This window comes from Amblyraja radiata, chromosome 21 (genome assembly GCF_010909765.2).
Source record: "Amblyraja radiata isolate CabotCenter1 chromosome 21, sAmbRad1.1.pri, whole genome shotgun sequence".
NCBI classification, from domain to species: domain Eukaryota; kingdom Metazoa; phylum Chordata; class Chondrichthyes; order Rajiformes; family Rajidae; genus Amblyraja; species Amblyraja radiata.
In genome coordinates, this window is record NC_045976.1 from 33,153,172 (window position 1) to 33,172,240 (window position 19,069).

At 41.0% G+C, this 19,069-nt stretch overlaps 1 protein-coding gene across 1 annotated transcript in view; it reads right to left on the reverse strand.

Annotated features, from left to right (window-relative positions):
• The window catches only part of tnpo3 (transportin 3), a 68,308-nt gene extending 60,456 nt beyond the window's left edge, over positions 1–7,852 (reverse strand). The window contains exons 1-4 of the mRNA XM_033040008.1: positions 7,514–7,852; positions 2,872–3,072; positions 1,942–2,015; positions 1,285–1,441 (exon numbers count right to left, since the gene is read on the reverse strand). Of these exons, the coding sequence (XP_032895899.1) occupies positions 1,285–1,441; positions 1,942–2,015; positions 2,872–3,072; positions 7,514–7,633 (552 nt within the window). The 5' untranslated portion in view covers positions 7,634–7,852. The remainder of the gene's footprint in view (positions 1–1,284; positions 1,442–1,941; positions 2,016–2,871; positions 3,073–7,513) is intronic.
• Between the last annotated feature and the right edge of the window lie 11,217 nt (positions 7,853–19,069).

Below are 19,069 nucleotides of genomic sequence, written 5' to 3' on the forward strand. Positions count from 1 at the left end.
AGGCCTAAATAAGCTATCAGGTCTTGCAGAAGTTTAGGCTCCATGACAGCCTCCTCTATTTCTTCCTCTAACTTTTAATTTAACTCTTCTCGGTTCTTTCGTACTCAATCTGACTTGTAATTCGTAATCTCCACCTATGCATTTATATAATTCACCTCAACAATTCACTGTAGAAGAAAGTTTGCCAAAAGGAGATGGTTATTTATTTCTTCACGCAATGGAAGTTCACCAGATTAATTCTTGAAAGGGGGAACTAATGGTAGGAGACGTTGAGATGGCAGGGCCCATGCTCTAAACAAGATGGAAATGAAAAATTCTCTCTTTGAAACATACAATATTCTCATAATAGAAATGATTCTTTCAGCGATATTTTCCTGCACAAGCACTTACAATTAATTGGTCAGTATTTCAAATTAAAGGGTCAACCATTCAACACTGAGTTGAGAAGATATTTTGTCACCTAGAAGTAGTTGTTCTTCAAAACTCCCTACCCAGGAAGATTGAGACAGCAAAGAAAGAAATAACATTTATACAAAGGCATAAAATTAAAAGGTTCTCTTCATATTTAGACAGAACAATTCTTTATTTAACTCCCCCTCCCATTCCCACACTAACCTTTCTGTCCTGGGCCTCCTCCATTGTCAGAGTGAGGCCCAATGCAAATTGGAGGAACAGCCCCTCATATTTCGCTTGGGCAGCTTGCAGCCCAGCGGTATGAATATTGACCTCTAAATTCAAGAAACCCTTGCTTTCCCTCTCCCTCCATCCCTCCCGCTTCCCAGTTCTCCGACCAGTCTGACTTCCCCTGATTACACTGTATCTGTTTGCTTTGTTACCTTCTCCTAGCTAACAATGACCTATTCAACATTTTCCTTGATCATCCCCTTTAGAGTCATAGAGATTTGAATGATACAGTGTGGAAACAGGCCCTTCGGCCCAACTTGCACACACCGGCCAACATGTCCCAGCCACACTAGTCCCACATGCCTGTGCTTGGTTCATATCCCTCCAAACCTGTCCTATCCATGTACCTATCTAACTTTGTCCTGTTTTCACACCTTACACTTCCTTATCTAATTATCTCCCTCTACCCCGACATCAGTCTGAAGAAGGGTCTCGACCCAAATGATCACCTATCCCTCCCCTCCAGAGATGCTGCCTGTCCCACTGACATACTCCAGCATTTTGTGTCTATCTTCAGTTTAAACCAGCATCTGCAGTTCCTTCCAACACAATTATTTCTAAACATTCTATATGCTCCAGGTATTAACATTACATACATACCAACATGGATACCACTGTGCTTGAGGAGTATGCCAGGTCCTCGATTATTTCAGTGCGGCGGTTAGCTCCAATTCGAAGCGAGCGACTGTGAACCTCCTCTGGGAGCACAGTTAAGATTTCTAACAAGAAGGATAGGGATGCTGGGTCATTGCCATACCTGAAATTAAAGCAACAATGAATCAATGCCATTTCTTAATTAAAAGCACAGAACCAACCAGTTTGCTTGTATATTGACAATTACATGTCACCACACCCTCCTCAAATTTGCCTGTGGTTTCATCTGTACATTTCAAGACCTAAATAAAAGGATTTAAATGCATATCTTACAAGCATAATTGGAATGAAAATCGTGGTTTGTTTAGGAGAGATCTCTTTGTACAGTGAGGCCTTCCTAGTTATTAGCACACGTTCAGAGAATCACAAAGTTTGCTTAACACATGGAAAAGCACATGCAAAGTGAAGTATCTTTTTTTCTCCTCATTCGATGCAATGGATGAACAGGCTGCTGATTACCTACCACCTTCCCCATGTGGGATGATGCTAGGAGAGGGGAAGTAACTGGAGGGAATATTCTTTGTTACTGTTGCCCCACCCTGACCAGGAAGTAGCTCCTTCTGCTTTCCCATGAAATTGCACCAAACGAATACAGTCACTTACTTTTCAGTTAGCATTTGCACGCATCCTTTCCATGAAGCCATTTGCAGGGCAAGATCTGCAATCGCCAGAGCCAGCTGAAGAGAGAAAAATTATCAGTACCTGCATTAAAAACATTCATTCTACAAACAAAACTCAGGTACCAAGGTTGAACCAACTTCAAGTCACTACTCTTAATTCAACTGACAATTTCTATTCCACAATTCAAAAAACAGTCATTCTTCAATCGAGTGGACAACAGACCTCAATTAAGCCTGCAGGGAACAGTTTTATCTGGGCCACATGCGTCTCCAAAAGGATGGGGAGAAGTTGAGGGAATCTGCTAATAATCTCTTGATAACCACGGAAAATCAAGGCTTGATCAATAAGGGTCAACAGTTCTTTAATGTTATATCGCTTCCCATACTGAAGAAGACAGTATTTGCCAAATCTGGGGAAGGAGAATGCAAACCAAGAAAATTGAAACATTTCATATTTGGCAATCATAGAAGCATTTCCAACAGTACATGATAATGTTCCCTGTTGTCCGTGATCATCTTACAAAATCTGGCTCTATCTATTTCTCCCTATGTCTGGCTCTTTACTCAGTTTAGGAGAATATAAATGCAATTGTAGTTCAATTGCAGTTTCCCCATGGTGCATTTTAGAGCTTTGTAAAACGGACTCGCTGTGCAAGGAAACAATTGCTTAATAAAGTAAAGTTGAATAACCTTTTTGAATAACTACTTGCCAGCCAGCATACAAGGAAAAAACATACTTAATTGAGAAATGTCATCTTGCTACAGGTAGGGACTTCAGACCATTGAGTAAACAGAACAAAATAGCTATTTTTAAATAAATACTGAAAGGAATTAGTTGAGTGTCGCCCTCAAATAACTTATACAATAACTCAGAGAAGGGATTGTTAGGTAATCCTTCTTATCTAAAACTGACCTGTGTAACAATCACAGGGGACACGTCCTTCAAATTCTGAATATGGGTGAGTAGTGAGTCTCGTAGGGAGGCATGTGTTTCAGGAGGAAGTTCATTAAATGAGGTCTGAATCTTCATCTTCATTGTCTGAGCTGCAAAGTAGCAGAGCTCCACCTCTTGCTGCAACTGAAGCAGCTGATCTGCAATCTCCCAAGCAAACATCTGCAGTGGGAGGGTTGAGGAAAGGAAGGGGGGGGGGGAGGGGGGGAAATAAAAAAAAAGCAGAAATGTCAAGGTATTTAATCCATGCAAGCATTAAGGCACAATTCACTCAAAAAAATCTCATAGACTTCTTAATCAACTGGATTTTGGGGAAATAACAAACTTTGTCTCACCTCAATTGTATGATAAATAATCACAAAAATTGATTGTTTTCCCATATCTAAATATTACAGAAATTATCTCAAGATAAACATGCATTGTACTAATAGGTATCATGGCACCTGTCAAATATTGCATTGGTATGGATTCAATTTTAAGAGTTTATAATGCCCACAACTGTGCACTGACAGTTAAGATCTTTATGATGCCACAAAGTGATGAAAAGCATTGGATACATTTCAACAAGATCGTATTCTAAGAAACTAAAAAAGAACCAGATTTTAAGAGTTGAGGAATAGAACACTTCTATGTAAAGCACGATTAAAGTTTGGAACTCTTTTCTACAACCGTCTACAGCTGGGAACATAAGAATTTGAAATACTGGGCCATTCATGCCTGCTCTGCAACTTGATAGCATAACAAGTGATCTTTTATCTCGGTGATACTTTCCTGAAGAAACCCCCTTTGCTAAATATACCCAGTAACCGAGTCTCTCCACTGTCTTCGTGGGGCAAAAAATTCCAAAGATTCTGAAGGATGATCACATTTCTTCTCATTTCGGCCCTGAATAGGAAACTTAGTTCTAATCCAGTTCAACCTGAAAAGTTGTCCCTATTTCTCTTTCTGTAGATGCTGCCTTTGTTTCTCCAGCATCTTCAGTTTTCTGATTTTCCCTTTATTTGAGACTGGGACGTCTGGTTCAAATCGGATATCTTCAACCCCAAATTTACCCCATCAGGGCCCTTAGAAAATCTGCATATTTTAAACAGATCACCTCCCATTTTTCCAAACTCAAGGCCCTCATATAATAAATGAACCATCCCACAGAAATCACTCTGTTGAACCTTTGTTAAAATGCTCTCAATCATAAATAGTGACCAAAAACAAAAAGATTATCTGAGAACACCAAATAATAGTGTGTTGGGCTCTTAACCAGGATCCTTAGGTAAATTCAGATCCTTAGGTGCCTGGCTATGAAAACAACACTATTTGTAAAGTGACTTTAAGGAAGCAGGAAGATATCAGCTAGTCAAGCAGCATCTGTAGAAAGAGCAACCAGTTAACGTTTTGGCTTCTTCAGGTCAGGAGCAAACACAATATTTGTTGGGGGGGGGGGGGGAATGATGCCCTATCCATTCTTTCTCGAGGAAGGATCCTTGAATTGAGCTATTAACTAGTTTCTCTTTCCACAGATGCTGCTTGTCTAGCTGCCTTCTTCCAGCATTTAGATTTTGGTTTCAAATCCAGTTTCATTTCATTGCTCAGTATCTCTGGAGAGAAGGAATGGGGACGTTTCGGGTCGAGACCCTTCTTGTGTAACCAGTTGATTTCTACCTCGCTGGCTCAAAGCCAAGACTACCTGCAGTGCCTTTCAGGATCATCACACAGCACAGTGTTGTATCAGTCGCAGCAAATTTAATGCAAAAGTTCCATGGTAGGAAATAATTTTCGTGGCTAAACAGGGACCAGTCAGGGGAGTGGGTCATCAGGTATTGCTCTTGCATTGAGCCATAACATACTTGATAGCCTGAATGTCCCCTCATGGCTGTAATTATTCTGTGATTGTTGTATCTTTCGCTCTCTCTCCCCTCACCCCCAGTCTGTAATCTATTCATTTTAGATTTTCCAGTTAGGTGTAACAGCCTTTCTGCTTCAAAATGAACAATATTCTTGCCTTGGAACAAGGATTAAAACTCAACACAGTACTCTTGTACTTGCCTTACCAAAGCCCAGCACGAATGCAGTAAGATTTACTCACTCACTCTCCTGTAATAAAGACCAGCAGCTCATTTGGCTTCTTAATTGTTGTAGTTACACATTAACTTTAGTCTTTTATATACAAGGTCATCTAATTCCCTGAAACATTTAACGGTTCACCAAAAATGGTTATTTTCCTGCAACCAAAATAAGTAACCTTCTATTTTATCATCACTTTCTTTTGGATACACTTATCTTTGTAAACTCTTGCCATCTTCTTTAGAGCATCATTCCCTAATAAATTATCCAAAAAAAAACAACGAACAGTCCAAAACTGTTTTCAATTCATAAAAGGGATGGTTCTGCCAGAAGTAATTTTTCAGAGTGGTGTTTTATCAGCTTTTAAAATGGCTCCAAGTATTTTCTCTATTAATTATGATTTGGCAAAATGGCTTGCATTTTCTCCCTCCCTCCTTCCCTGCTAAATAATAGTTACATCTATTGACTAACCTATTAGCATCTTTCCGGAATTTGAAGAGTGCAAAAGATCAGTATCAATGCACCCATCATCTCTCAACTATGATCTCTATTCCAAGATCATAGGCCATTGGGTCCAAGGAAACTGCCAACACATTTTGCAATATTCTTCTAATTTCCAAATATTGATTATGTTATGATAGACTGTTTTCCTGTAATTCTGGATAACTATTTAAGTCAGCTACTACGTAGAGTAGCAGCTCAAGTTGTCATTTATTTCCTTATTCCCCATTATAATTTATCTTACTTCAGTATCTGAGGGATCCATATTTATTCTCCCTTCTCGGTACCTGCAAAAGTTCTTCTAATCAATTATATTTCATGCTAATCTGCACTGGCTTTACTTTCACCCATTTTCAATTTTTCAGTCATCCCTTTCTGATTTCTAAGATTATACCAATTGTTCTTCAACATTATACGCCTCTCGTACAATTGGGTGTTTTTTTGAAAATTTAAATTCATCCCCAGATTGGACATTGTGACTATGGGAGCTTTATTTATTGGAGTAATATACACTTGCTGAGAACAATTAATTATATTTTGTATTCATTCTTATTTATCGATTATTTGTGATAGCATTCTGGCACAGCTCAAATTCGAATCTGACCTCTGGTGTTGTCTATCTGGAGTTTGCGTGTTCTCCCTCCTATCACATGGATTTTTAAGCCATATTTCTCCCCATTCATTTTCCCTTCCTTTTACACATTGTTTATCATTACACCAGACTAACTGATATAGAACTGTGGTTTTGACTTCAAATTTACAATTTTCCCTTCACTGAACGTCTCTCCTTCTCCCCAGCAACATTTTGTTAAAATTTTACGCACCTTCGATAACAATCCATAACCTTAGTAAATTCGTAAACTGTTTCAATTTCTCTGGTTTCTACTTATTTAATCATCCCAACATCGTAAGATACTTCGTTGATTTTGTGTGCATTTTACAGTGTAGCTGTGAAAATAATTCTTTAAAAAGTTCGATATTTTTGATTTTCTCTCCTCAGAATATCCCAAAGCCAAAAAAATATGAAGACATACAAAACCTAATAAAAAATTATGCTGACTGCAGATGCTGCAATCTGGAGCAACAAAATCTGCTAGAGGAACGCTGTGGGTTGAACAGCATCTGTGGGGGGAGAGGAACTGGAGCTACCCAGCAGGTCATACAGCAACTGTGAGATAAGAAACAGCATTAACATTTCAGGTTAATCCATCATCAGAATCTGAAAGGTTAATTCTTCTATCCAACTACCAATGCTGCTTAAAATGATCCCAGCTCATTCTCATATGGTTGAGGATAACTTGTCAAATGTTCGGTTCTTAAAATGGGCTTTCTTTTCCTCAGGCTACACTATTGGTAAACCTTGTCTCAATTTTTATTTGATTATTTTCAGCCTCTTAGACTAACATTCATTAAATGTTCAAACAGACCTTACAGATTTTTTTCGTTCACTAATACTAGCACCATTTTTTAAAATTTAATTTACTCGAGACTTTTAGACTAATTATCAGATGTATAATTATTACCATAAAAGTAGATCACAATCTTTATCTAATGACCTTCATTCAGTTGGAGCCAAAATTAGAACATTGCCTCTTTAATTTTAACAAATCAGCAATATTAATTTTCAGATGGTGAAATATAAAACTAAACTAATGACATTAAATTCAAACTAATCGCATGCGATTTCTTTTAACGTTTCCTTCTATTTTAAACTATGAAATGAGAGTTTTCAGATGATCTTTCATTTAAGGACTAATGTAATAATAATAATTGTTAAGTTACTAAGATGGAGGAGGAGCTCTCTGGCTTCATCATCACAGTTTGTACCTTCCATTGGTGACACCTTTCAATGGTCTCAACTCTTTAACATTAAAACAAAGTTGTTTTGAACACAATAAAGTTTGCTAACTAGCGGTCTCGCTGCTGCAGCGCGACGTTTATTTCCGCCTCTGCCTCCCTGTGTGTGTGGGGCCCGGGCCCGAGTTAAAATCGGGCGGGCCTCCTTCACCGCACTCACTTCCCTCCTTCCACCACGTCCCCTTACCGATTTCTGGAACTCGCCGAGCCACACAGAAGCGCGCTCCTTGCCGGCAGGGTCGGGGTCGTGGTAAAGCGCTTTGACGGCCTGGTAGACGACAGTGAGCGAGGGCCTGTCCACGGCCATGGCGCCTGGGCCTGCCGCCCCGCTGCGGCTATGGTGCGAAGTAAGTGAGACTCTCGATCCGGAACCGCTCGATCTCCCGCAGCGAGCCTCTTAGTTCGTTCCGGGAGTTGTGGCTATTTTTTAAATTCAGTTCTTTAAATTTAAATCGCCTCACAGCGTCTCCGAGCCGCCATTGAGCCCACACCGGAACTTGGCCTCACACAACAAGCGCTCCGATTGGAACACCGGACCGTCACTTCATGCAGACAGGAAGTGGCTGGGGATGGAAGAGCATGATGGACCCGGAGTCTCTACTCCCGGAATCAAAGATCCTATAGCTCCTCTAGTATCATTGCCCGGAATAGCCTGTCCCAGACCACGTTGGCGTGGCAGGGATGGAGGCTAGAAGTGGGCGCTGCCCACACTTGTTATTGGCTTCCCATTTGACGATGATATTCATTTTTGTTCTAATATCTGATGGAAAATAGTGCAATGTGAGATACTAAGCTTGGCAAAGCAACATAATACAATTTATAAGCAGATAAAACGAAACTGCAAGGTGTAGGAAGGAGCTGCAGATGCTGGATTACACCGAAGATAGACACAAAATGCTGGAGGTAACTCAGCGGGACAGGCAGCATCTCTGGAGAAAAGGGATGGGTCCCCATTTAACTGCAAGGCTTGCATTCATGTAGCACATTCATGTAATACGGTATTGTAGGATGTCAAGTCTGGCGTGGCAGGGATGGAGGCTAGAAGTGGGCGCTGCCCACACTTGTTATTGGCTTCCCTTTGACGATGATATTCATTTTGGTACTAACATTAAATGTTCAATAACTGATGGAAAATAGTGCAACGTAAGATACACTATTTTCCATCAGATATTAAACATTTAATGTTAGTACCACATCTGCACTTTAGTCTGTTGAACTGTTTTGACTGTTTTACTGTTCTTTTTACAATCCATGTTCTCGGGATATCTAAATCCAAATTGTATTAGTTATTTATGTTATGACATCGGTTGGAAGCTACATACCAAATCTCGTTGCACTTATGTGCAATGACAATAAAATATATTATTATTATTATTATTACTAAGCCAAAGCAACATAATAAAATTTAAAAGCAGAGAAAACAAAACTGCAAGGTGTAGGAAGGAGCTGCAGATGCTGCATTACACCGAAGATAAACACAAAATGCTGGAGTAACTCAGCGGGACAGGCAGCACCTCTGGAGAGAATGGATGGGTCCCCATTTAACTGCAAGGCTTGCAATCATGTAGCACATTCATGTAATACGATATTGTAGGATGTCAAGTCACGAGCGTTTTATTGTCATGAAACATTGAAAAATAGTAGGCCATTCGGCCCTTCGAGCCAACAACGCCATTCAATGTGATCATGGCTGATCATCTAAATTCAGTACCCCGTTCCTGCCTTTTCCCCATATCCCTTGATTCCTTTAACCCTAAGAGCTACATCCAACTCTCTAGAAAACATCCAGTCAATTGACCTCCACTGCCTTCTGTGGCAGAGAATTCCACAGATTCACAACTCTGGGTGAAAAAGTTTTTCCTCATCTCAATCCTAAATGGCCTACCCCTTATTCTTAAACTGTGACCCCTGGTTCTGGACTCCCCCAACATCGGGAACATTTTTCCTGCATCTAGCCTGTCCAATCCTTTAGAATTTTATATGTTTCTATAAGAATCCCTCTCATCCTTCTAAATTGAATACAAGCCCAGTCGACCCATTCTTTCATCATATCTCAGTCCCATCATCCCGGGAATTAACCTGGTTAACCTACACTGCACTCCCTCAATAGCAATAATGTCCTTCCTCAAAGTAGGAGGCCAAAATGGCACACAATATTCCAGGTGCGGTCTTATTAGGGCCCTGTACAATTGCAGTAGGACCTTCTTGCTCCTAAACAGAACCTGAAAGAACAATGAAATTCTTACATAGAACTGATAGGTAAACATAGTCCTCTGTAAAACCCATAATGAACAACAAAAACAGTTCAGTATATATAAATGTATATAATAGTATAGAAGTAGAAGAGTAACGGTGGCACAGCGGTAGAGTTGCTGCCTTACAGCGCTTGCAGCACCAGAGACTCGTATTTGATCACGACTACGGGTGCTGTCTGTATGGAGTTTGTATGTTCTCCCGGTAACCTTCGTGGGTTTTCTCCCATACTCCAAAGAATTACAGGTTTGTAGATTAATTGGCTTGGTGTACGTGTAAAATTGTCCCTAGTGTGGGTAGGATAGTGTAAGTGTGCAGGGATCGCTGGTCGGTGCGGACCCGGTGGGCCGAAGGGCCTGTTTCCACACTATCTCTAAACTAAACTAAAAGTAATAGTATAGTAGTATAGAATACATATGAGTAAAGAAGCTGGAAGGTCATGTTGCAGTTATATAAGACATTAGTGAGGCCACATACAGAATATAGTGTTCAGTTCTGGGCACCATGTTATAGGAAAGATATTGTCAAGCTGGAAAAAGATGTAGAAAGAATTATGAGGATGTTGCCATGACTCGAGTCCTGAGCTATAGGGAGAGGTTGAGCAGTCTAGGACTAGTGGGGGTCGGTGTGGGTGTGTGAGTGGGTGTGGGTTGGTGTCTGTGTGAGTGGGTGAGTGAGTGGGTGGGTGTGTGAGGATGAGTGTGTGAGAGGGTGTGTGTGGGTGAGTGAGTGGGTGAGTGGGTGCCAGACTTGACAGTACTGGTCTTTTGAAAATTTATGTTTTAGTACCGATTTAATTCCAAGTGCCTGTTTGACACATAGGGTGGGCAGTATGGCGATGGTCGTTTCACCTTGCAATAGCGTAGTAGCCTTTGATCACCCCAAAATGTCAGGCCTATAGGATTTAGGCTTGGATAAAGACGAAAGGCAGCAGGAGGATTGTCTTTTTTTCCCTTTTTTCAGATATAAAAGTATAAATTATAAATCATCACTCCAAAATGTATTCTCACAAATCAGGAGCCCAGAAAAGAAAAGACAAGAATGAACGAGGGGAAAATGAAAAAAGAGGTCAACACACGCTCTTTCAATTTGGATTAAAATTTCATTGAACTCACCTATAGAATTGGAGCAAGAAGAAACTGTTGGAAACTTCATCCACAAACAAGGAGCAGTTGATTTGGGTACTCATGCACAGGATTTTGATGAAGGGGCAGATGCAGAAAATGAAAATGGAAAACAGACATACAGGCGCATGTGGAAATGAATTTGGAAGGAGCAAACATAATGTAGGCCTTGACATTGGATATATTCACAACCGAGTTTCCATTTCAAAAGGAAATAGAAAAGTATGTTACGAATGGTCACATCCCTCTGCCTAAAATTTTCCCAAAAGACACCTGCAATCAAGTTTTCCGAGAAAGCATACTGAAATTTCAAAGCACCAATGGAGAATTACATGTGAGAGACTGGTTTGGCTGGAGTCAACAGAAACAAGCATTATATTGCTTTCCATGTCGATTATTTTGGCACAAGACAGTCAAGACTAGCACTTCAGCGTCCAAGTCTGCACTGGCACTTGCTGAAGGCTGGGATTCTAATGGGAAGTGGCGGAAACTTTCCTACAGGATCCCAAAACAAGAAAAAGGCAATAGTCACAGAGATTGGTAATCTCCTGGCTTGGCGAGAACTGGAAAGGCGCCTGCTGTCTGGGACAGGAGTTGACGCCATCTTAGAAGCGTCAATCAAAACTGAAGCTGTGAAATGGTACAATCTTTTAAAGCGCATCATCGATGTTGTACTCTTCTTGGGAGAACGTGGTCTGGCATTTACTGGTTCATCCCATCGAATTGGTAATTCAAACAATGGAAACTTTTTATGAGTCATTGAACTGGTCTCCAGGTGGGACCCCATCCTTCAGGAATATGTGCTAAGTGTAGAGGAGTCACAGAAAAAGAGTGAGTAGCTTCAAGTTCATTATATGTCCCCTGACTCACAAAATGAATTTATTGCAGAGTGCTCGAATCTTGTGAAACATCACATTTTGCTTGAGAGGCAATCTGCAAAGTACTTTGCAGTAATAGTAGATGCCACACCAGATTCCTCCCATATTGAACAAACAACATTACTTTTGAGATACGTACTTTTAAAAGAAACACAGTGTGAGATTCAAGAAAGATTTCTCAAGTTTGCAGATTGTAGCAACAAAAGAGGGGAAGAAATTGCTCAGTTGATAACTGATACATTGAAAGAATATGCTATTCCTCTCAGTGATTGTAGAGCTCAAGCCTATGACAATAGGGCAAATATGGCTGGAAAATACAACGGCGCACAAGCAAAAATACAAGAACAATGCTCGATAGCAATTTTTTCGCCTTATGTTGTCACACACTCAACTTATGTGGAAATGATGCTGAATGCATACCTGAAGTAATAACCCTTTTCGGAACAATTCAAACTGTGTACCACCTGTTCAGTTCCAGTCCTAAGCGGTGGAAATTAGTACAAAACCGTATTGGTTGTTCTCTTCATGGTAGGTCTAAAACAAGATGGTCAAGCCTTTTGCAGCTCACTTGCCTGGCATTCAATTAGCACTGGAGGACCTAGAACTAAATTTGACGTTCAAAACAAGAAATTACGTCCATGGAATTTTATTATATGTGACATCTTTTGCCTGTGTGTTAATGTCAGCTGTGTGGTACAAAATATTAGCTGGCATAGATATTTGCAACAAGGTCATCCAAGCTAGAGATGCCACACTAGATGTTGAAGTAGCAAACATAGAAACACTCCTCACAGATCTGACAAAACTTCGAAACAACTGGAAATCCATGTGAAATGAAGTTAAATCGGTTGCGTCAGGACTAAAAATAGAAATAAAACTCTCCCTTAGATGTGGTGGAGTTAGGCGCAAGAGGGCAAGGCCGCATGATGGCAGCACACCAAATGCTAACTTGGAGGAAATGAATGACATAGATGATACGCCGGAAGAGGCCTACTTCAGAAAGTGTGTGTTTTAAGTTTTGGTAGACAATGTTATAGCAGGATTAACTGTCCGCTTCAATGTTGTTAAGCCGTTGGCAGAAATTTTTAATTTCTTGTGGAAATATCTCACCATGTCTGAAAGTGATGTGGAGAAAAAAGCGTTATCTTTACCAGAGCAATACCCTGCTGACCTTTAATGGTGATGATTTTGGAAAATAATGCAACATTTACCCTCAGTACATAAAGCAAATTTTGTAAATGCACAGTTAAAGTCATTAGATCTGTTGAACTTGTTAAAAGAGCACAGACCTGGTGACCTGCTTCCAAATATTTGTGTTAGCTTAAGAATACTATTAACAATTCCAGCAACAGTAGCTTCTGTAGAGAGGTCATTTATCAAACTCAAGCTGATTAAGAATTATTTAAGGTCTACAATGTCTCAGGAACGTCTTGTGGATTTGGCCAGGCTAAGTATTGAATCAAACATTGCCAGAACAATACATTTTCATGCTGTGATTCAAAATGTTTCACAAAAAAAAGGCCAGGAAAGCATTTTATTTAAAGTAAATACTAAGCCTATCTACCTTTTATTACTTTTTACTAATAATTATGTCTTCTGATGATCTGATCTGCATTGAAATATAAAAGGTAGACAAAAATGCTGGAGAAACTCAGCGGGTGCGGCAGCATCTATGGAGCGAAGGAAATAGGCAACGTTTCGGGCCGAAACCCTTCTTCAGACTTCTTCCTGGCCCCCCATCCTGCATCAGTCTGAAGAGGGGTTTTGGCCCGAAACGTTGCCTATTTCCTTCGCTCCACAGATGCTGCCGCACCCGCTGAGTTTCTCCAGGATTTTTGTCTACCTTCAATTTTCCAGCATCTGCAGTTCCTTCTTGAAATATAAAAGGATGTTTTATTGTGAATTCTTTCTCCTTATCTGTATTGTAGCATAAACAAAGATGCTCAAAACAAATGTGCTTTCTTCTCTCTGATCCTTTCATTTTATTTATTTATTTATTTATCATGGAGGGAGTATAGGAGCATAAGGCCTCAAATGCAGAAAATCAACAGAGCGCTCCATTCCACCCCACTCTCATCATCCGTACCATTTTTGGCCTTACAGGCTATAGCTCATGGCATAAAACCGTAGTGGATAAAAACAGAATGACCAATGGAGAAGGGAAGGGGGCCCGAATGAAACGTTATAACCACTGATAAAATTCCTCTCAGAGGCCCTAGCCACAACCAAGGCAGCCGCGCAGTCCTCCAGGTTCATAGAAACATAGAAAATACGTGCAGGAGAAGGCCATTCGGCCCTTTGACCCTTGTGATCATGGCTGATCGTCCCGTATCAATAACCCGTGCCTGCCTTCTCCCCATATCCTTTGACTCCACTAGCCCCTAGAGCTCTATCTAACTCTCTCTTAAATCCATTCAGTGACTTGGCCTCCACTGCCCTCTGTGGCAGGGAATTCCATAAATTCACAACTCTCTAGGTGAAAAAGTTTTTTCTCACCTCAGTCTTAAATTACCTCCCCTTTATTCTAAGACGGTGGCCCCTGGTTCTGGACTCGCCCAACATTGGGAACATTTTTCCTGCATCTAGCTTGACCAGTCCTTTTATAATTTTATATGTTTCTATAAGATATCCCCTCATCCTTCTAAACTCCAGTGAATACAAGCCTAGTCTTTTCAATCTGGGGGGGCAAGTAGCACCTTATCTCCTGCTGGGTTCTTCATGGGGAACCGGACCCCAAGAGGAGCAGCCGAAACAGCTGAAGCAGCCCCCTTTACTTTGCATGGCTCCTGGAAGGGCCCGATCCCCAAGAACACAGACCCTGCATGGTATCAGGCACTACACTTTAAACAAAGCACTTAAACAAAATGCCAGACATGCACAGACAATCCAAATGGCACGAGGCCAAGTCCACACACAAAAACAAATATGGAACAATTTGAGGGAGAAGGCGAGTGGTGTTGCCTCGAACGTCGATAATGGCAGCTCCCACGAAAACTGCTGCGTCACCACCTCTACGCCCTTCTATCTCTGCTCTCCTGCGTTCCCTGGCGAGCTGCAGACTTTCGCAGGCAATCCCAGCTGGCCTCCGCTGCTCCTGCAGCAACTAAAGGGATTTGCTTGCAGTTGTTGTGGTTGGAAGCCTCCTATCTCCGCCAGTCTTGCCGAGAGAAAGGAGGCTCCTCCAGCTCCAAGTTCCAAGGACGCAGAAAAAGATCAAGACGGTGCGGAATACCTCCCACACCACATGAAAGCCAGACCGGCCCGGCAGCAATGACGAAGCAGTAAGGGGGGTTGTTCCGGACGCAGGTGTAGAAGTCCAGAAAGTTGTTCTCCCCCCTTTTGGTGTGCCACAGTTTCCTGGCAGGTTGCCAGCCACAGTAGTGGGAGCTGCGCAGTTTGTTGGTAATACTGCTTGCAGTCCCAAAACACGTAGAAACTTTTAAAACAATTCTCTGCAGCGTTGCAGCGATACACAGAGATGTTTAATGTACTGCTGTACCTCCTCTGATTTCCAAAAAAAAGATGATTATACTCACTAGTTTAGAATGGAGCTCTGCAACACCACACTTCCTCGAGTATGATGGTGTAAAAAGCTGAACTTTAGTCTAAGAACAACAGCTTGACGTAAGTGTTTTTATTGACCAAGTGGTCCATTGCAGAATGGTGAGCCAGTGAGATCACATCCTCTGTTGACCTGTTGTGGTGGTAGGCAAGTTGTATCAAGTCCTGATTCTCGTTGAGGAAGGAGTTGATCTGTGCCATGACCAACTCTCAAAGCACTTCATCATCAAATACTTTAGCCTTTCAGTAATCATTGAGGCACATCACCCTATAATTCTTGGACTCCAATATTATTGATGCCCTTTGAAAGCAGGTGGGAACCTCAGATCTCAGTAAAAAGAGTTTTGAAGATGTCCACAAAATCACTAGCCAGTTGTCTGCACAGGTTTTAAGAACTTGACCAGGTATTCTTGAACTACTCCCTGATTTGTAGGAAGTGATAGCTGTCAAACATCTGCCTTATCCTCCAGTTTGGAGCAGAAGTCCCTGTTAACCTTTTTGATGGTCTTCTCAAGGTCATATCTGGACTTCTTGTATAGCTCGGTATCGCCTGACTTGAATGCCCAAGATCTGGTCCTGAGAAGAAGCACCGCTTTTCAAAAGTATAGTGGAGTCTGAAAGTACACAATCCCCACCCTACAATAGAAAAAGCTCATTGAGGATAAGGTAGTCGATCAAAATATATCAAAATTGAAGATCTGTGTTTCCTCTCTTGGTACCAATTTCCCCTTAACGCACCTTATAAAATCTCTATGAGTTCTCCTGCCAGATCTACGTCATGCCCCATTTTTATCCTTCTGATTTCCTTCCGAAAACTTAATGACACAAACTTTCAAGGAGAATTATAATTTTTTTCTATTCAGTAAGAGAAAGAAAAAACTGGGCTCAAAGGGATTTGAACCTGGGATCTCTCGCATTTTAAGACTTGATAGATCCCTAAGCGGGAATCATGCCCCTAGACCAATGAGCCCTTCTCCAGATGTTCAGTTACATTTTCTCTCCAAGAATGCACACATTTCTGAGGCTTTTGTACAAACAGCAATTGTAAAGGGGGAAAGCTTAGGTTGCAGAACCACAGTTTCCATGTAGCGTCAGCACACAGAAGTACAAGTCTTGGTGCTCTGCTTATTCGGAACTCAAACGTCAGACAACAATGACCAAGATGCTCTGTTACATTGATGAAGGATGGCTCTACAACTGTACATTTAGAGCAAGACAACTGTGTCTCTCTGTGTATGGATACCATGCAGAGAAGTTATGTACTTCTGAGTACTTTTAAAGTGCAGGAAAGCTGAATGTTTTCGTGTACTTATCCAATGCTAAATTTTTATGGATTTCAGAGTATTTTTGCAGTGCGTAATACTGTCCAAAACAATTTTATTTTTGTGTTTATCTGGGTCATTAATGTTCCCATGTAGATGATGTGTTCAGAATTGCTGCTTTTTTCTGTGTATATATAAGGTACATTATAGTTGTATTTATACTGTCTGAGATAACTCTGCTCCGATGCTATCAGACAATATTAGTGAATGATGTTTCTATCTATTCATCCTGCAGAGAATGGCTTTGTGTTTCTGTTCATTTACATTGCATGATTCTATCTTACAAGCAATTGCCCACAGTATCACATCTGACAATCAATGTCAAAGCTTTATGTTTCACAACTCTGGAGTGCTCCACTCTTAACAATGATGCCTTCTCACCTGGTCTACACATGAACACTGCTCCCCATGGATAGCTGATGGTGTCAGGAACAAAAATCTTTGTTAATTTACCCAATTGCCTTATATGAATGAGATTAATTTTGGGAACCTAACTTTCAGCTGGTTTTGATCAGCCAATTCATTCCAATTAAAGTTTATTATTTCCTCATTCGTGAGTCTCTGGTATATCTAATCCAGATGAAGAGAAACATATGTCTGCTTCTGGAGGATTGCCAGCGTAATCTAAGCCTCCACCTCTTTTTCCCCATTGCAAAGTCGCAGAGACGTGGCAGTTTGGAGATATTACAAATCCTCATTTTTTTAATTGAAGTTGACTTATTGGCTTAGGGGTATGATTTTCACTTGGGGGAAAAAAGTAATTCTAATGTTTAGGAGGTCCTGAGTTCAAATCCCTGTTAAGCCATTTGTTTTTGTCTTTTTTTAATAATTTCTTACTAACTTATTATTTATTCCATTTAGATATCAAACCCATTTTATTCCCTTTCTTGTATTTCAGACCTGCAAATATTGTCAAAGTTGTCAGTCTTCATCAGAAAGCTACAATTTCAGTTATTTTATTGTGAAGGGTATCGCAACTATTCCACCTTCGCTATTCCTGATACTGTTTGTTTGTGGGCTTCTGTCCACTTCACTTCAGAGATATGCATATAATTTGAATGGACGTTCCCAACAGAGGGCAGATATTCTCCAAACATTTTCATCAATGTGTGGCAGTGTAAGCAGATATAATATTAGATGGTATTCTAGGCACATGGATTTGTAGGGAATGGAAGGACGGATCAGGTGTAGGCAGATTAGTTTAACTTAGCATATTTGGCACAGACATTGTGGTGTACTGTACTATGTGCTGTACTCCTACATGTTCTTTATGCTTTGGTCTCCTCAAATTGTCAGAGTGACACCACCTGCACACTGAAGGCACAGAACCTTATATTCTGCTGGGGTAGCTTACAACCCCAATAGAATGAAGTTTACAACCCCAATAGAATGAAGTTTTCCAATTTCAAGTAATAGTTCCTCGCTTCCCATGCCACCACCGTTTCTCCCATCTCTCTACTAATTTCCTCACCTTCATACCTCCCATCCCCGAATCCATTTCCCTTTTAGTTACTATCTATCCCTTCCATCTCCTCCCTCCAGCTTTACATCTTACTCCTCTCTTTATCTACACCCTTTTGTCTCACCTCTACCTGTCATCACTTACTCCACCCTACAGTCAAAACCCCCTCACATGTATCCACCAATCACTTGCAAGCTTTGTCCCATCCCCACCTATTTTCCAGTGTTTCCCTTCCAACTCTTATTTAATTTAAATACAGCACGGAAACAGGCCTTTTGGCCCACCGAGTCCGCACTGCCCAGCAATCCCCGCACATTAACACTATCCCACACACACTAGGGACAATTGACACATACACCAAGCTAATTAACCTACAAATCTGTAAGTCTTGAGTGTGGGAGAAAACCAAAGATCTGAGAAAACCCACGTGGTCATGGAGAGAACGTACAAACTCCATACAGACAGCACCTGTAGTCAGGATCGAACCCTGGTCTCTGGCACTCCAAGTGCTGTAAGGCAGCAACTCTACCACTGTGGCCACCCTAGTCTGAAGGGCTCAACCCAAATGTTGTCTGTCCACTCCCTTCACAGATGCTGCCTGACCCTCAAAAGAGTGTTTTATTGTCATATGTCCCAGATGGAATATTGAAATTCTTACTTGCAGCATCACAACAGAATATGTAAAATTGTGAAAGTTCAGTGTGTATACTGGCACTGATTATGAGGGGAATAGATAGGGTGAATGCACAGAATCCTTCATCCAGAGTAGAGGAATTATGAACATGAAGACATAGCTTTAAGGTGAGAGGGGAGGATTTAATAGGAACCCGAGAGGCAACTCTTTTCACACAGAGCGTGGTGGGCATATGGAACGAGCTGCCAGAGGTTGTTGAAGCAGGTACTGCATTTAAAAGACATTTGGACAGGTACATGATATGAAAAGTTTAGAGGTATGAGCCAAACACAGGCAAGAGGGACTAGTGTAGATTGGGCATTTTGTTCAGTAGGCCGAAGGAAGATTCCATGCTATGCGACTCAGAGATCTCTTACATTTCCAGAACAATGGAATAACAAAGGGTGAAATTTAAGAATAAAGGCTATTAACCTATGCCTTATTCTTGTCTTTAAATCTCTGCACAGATT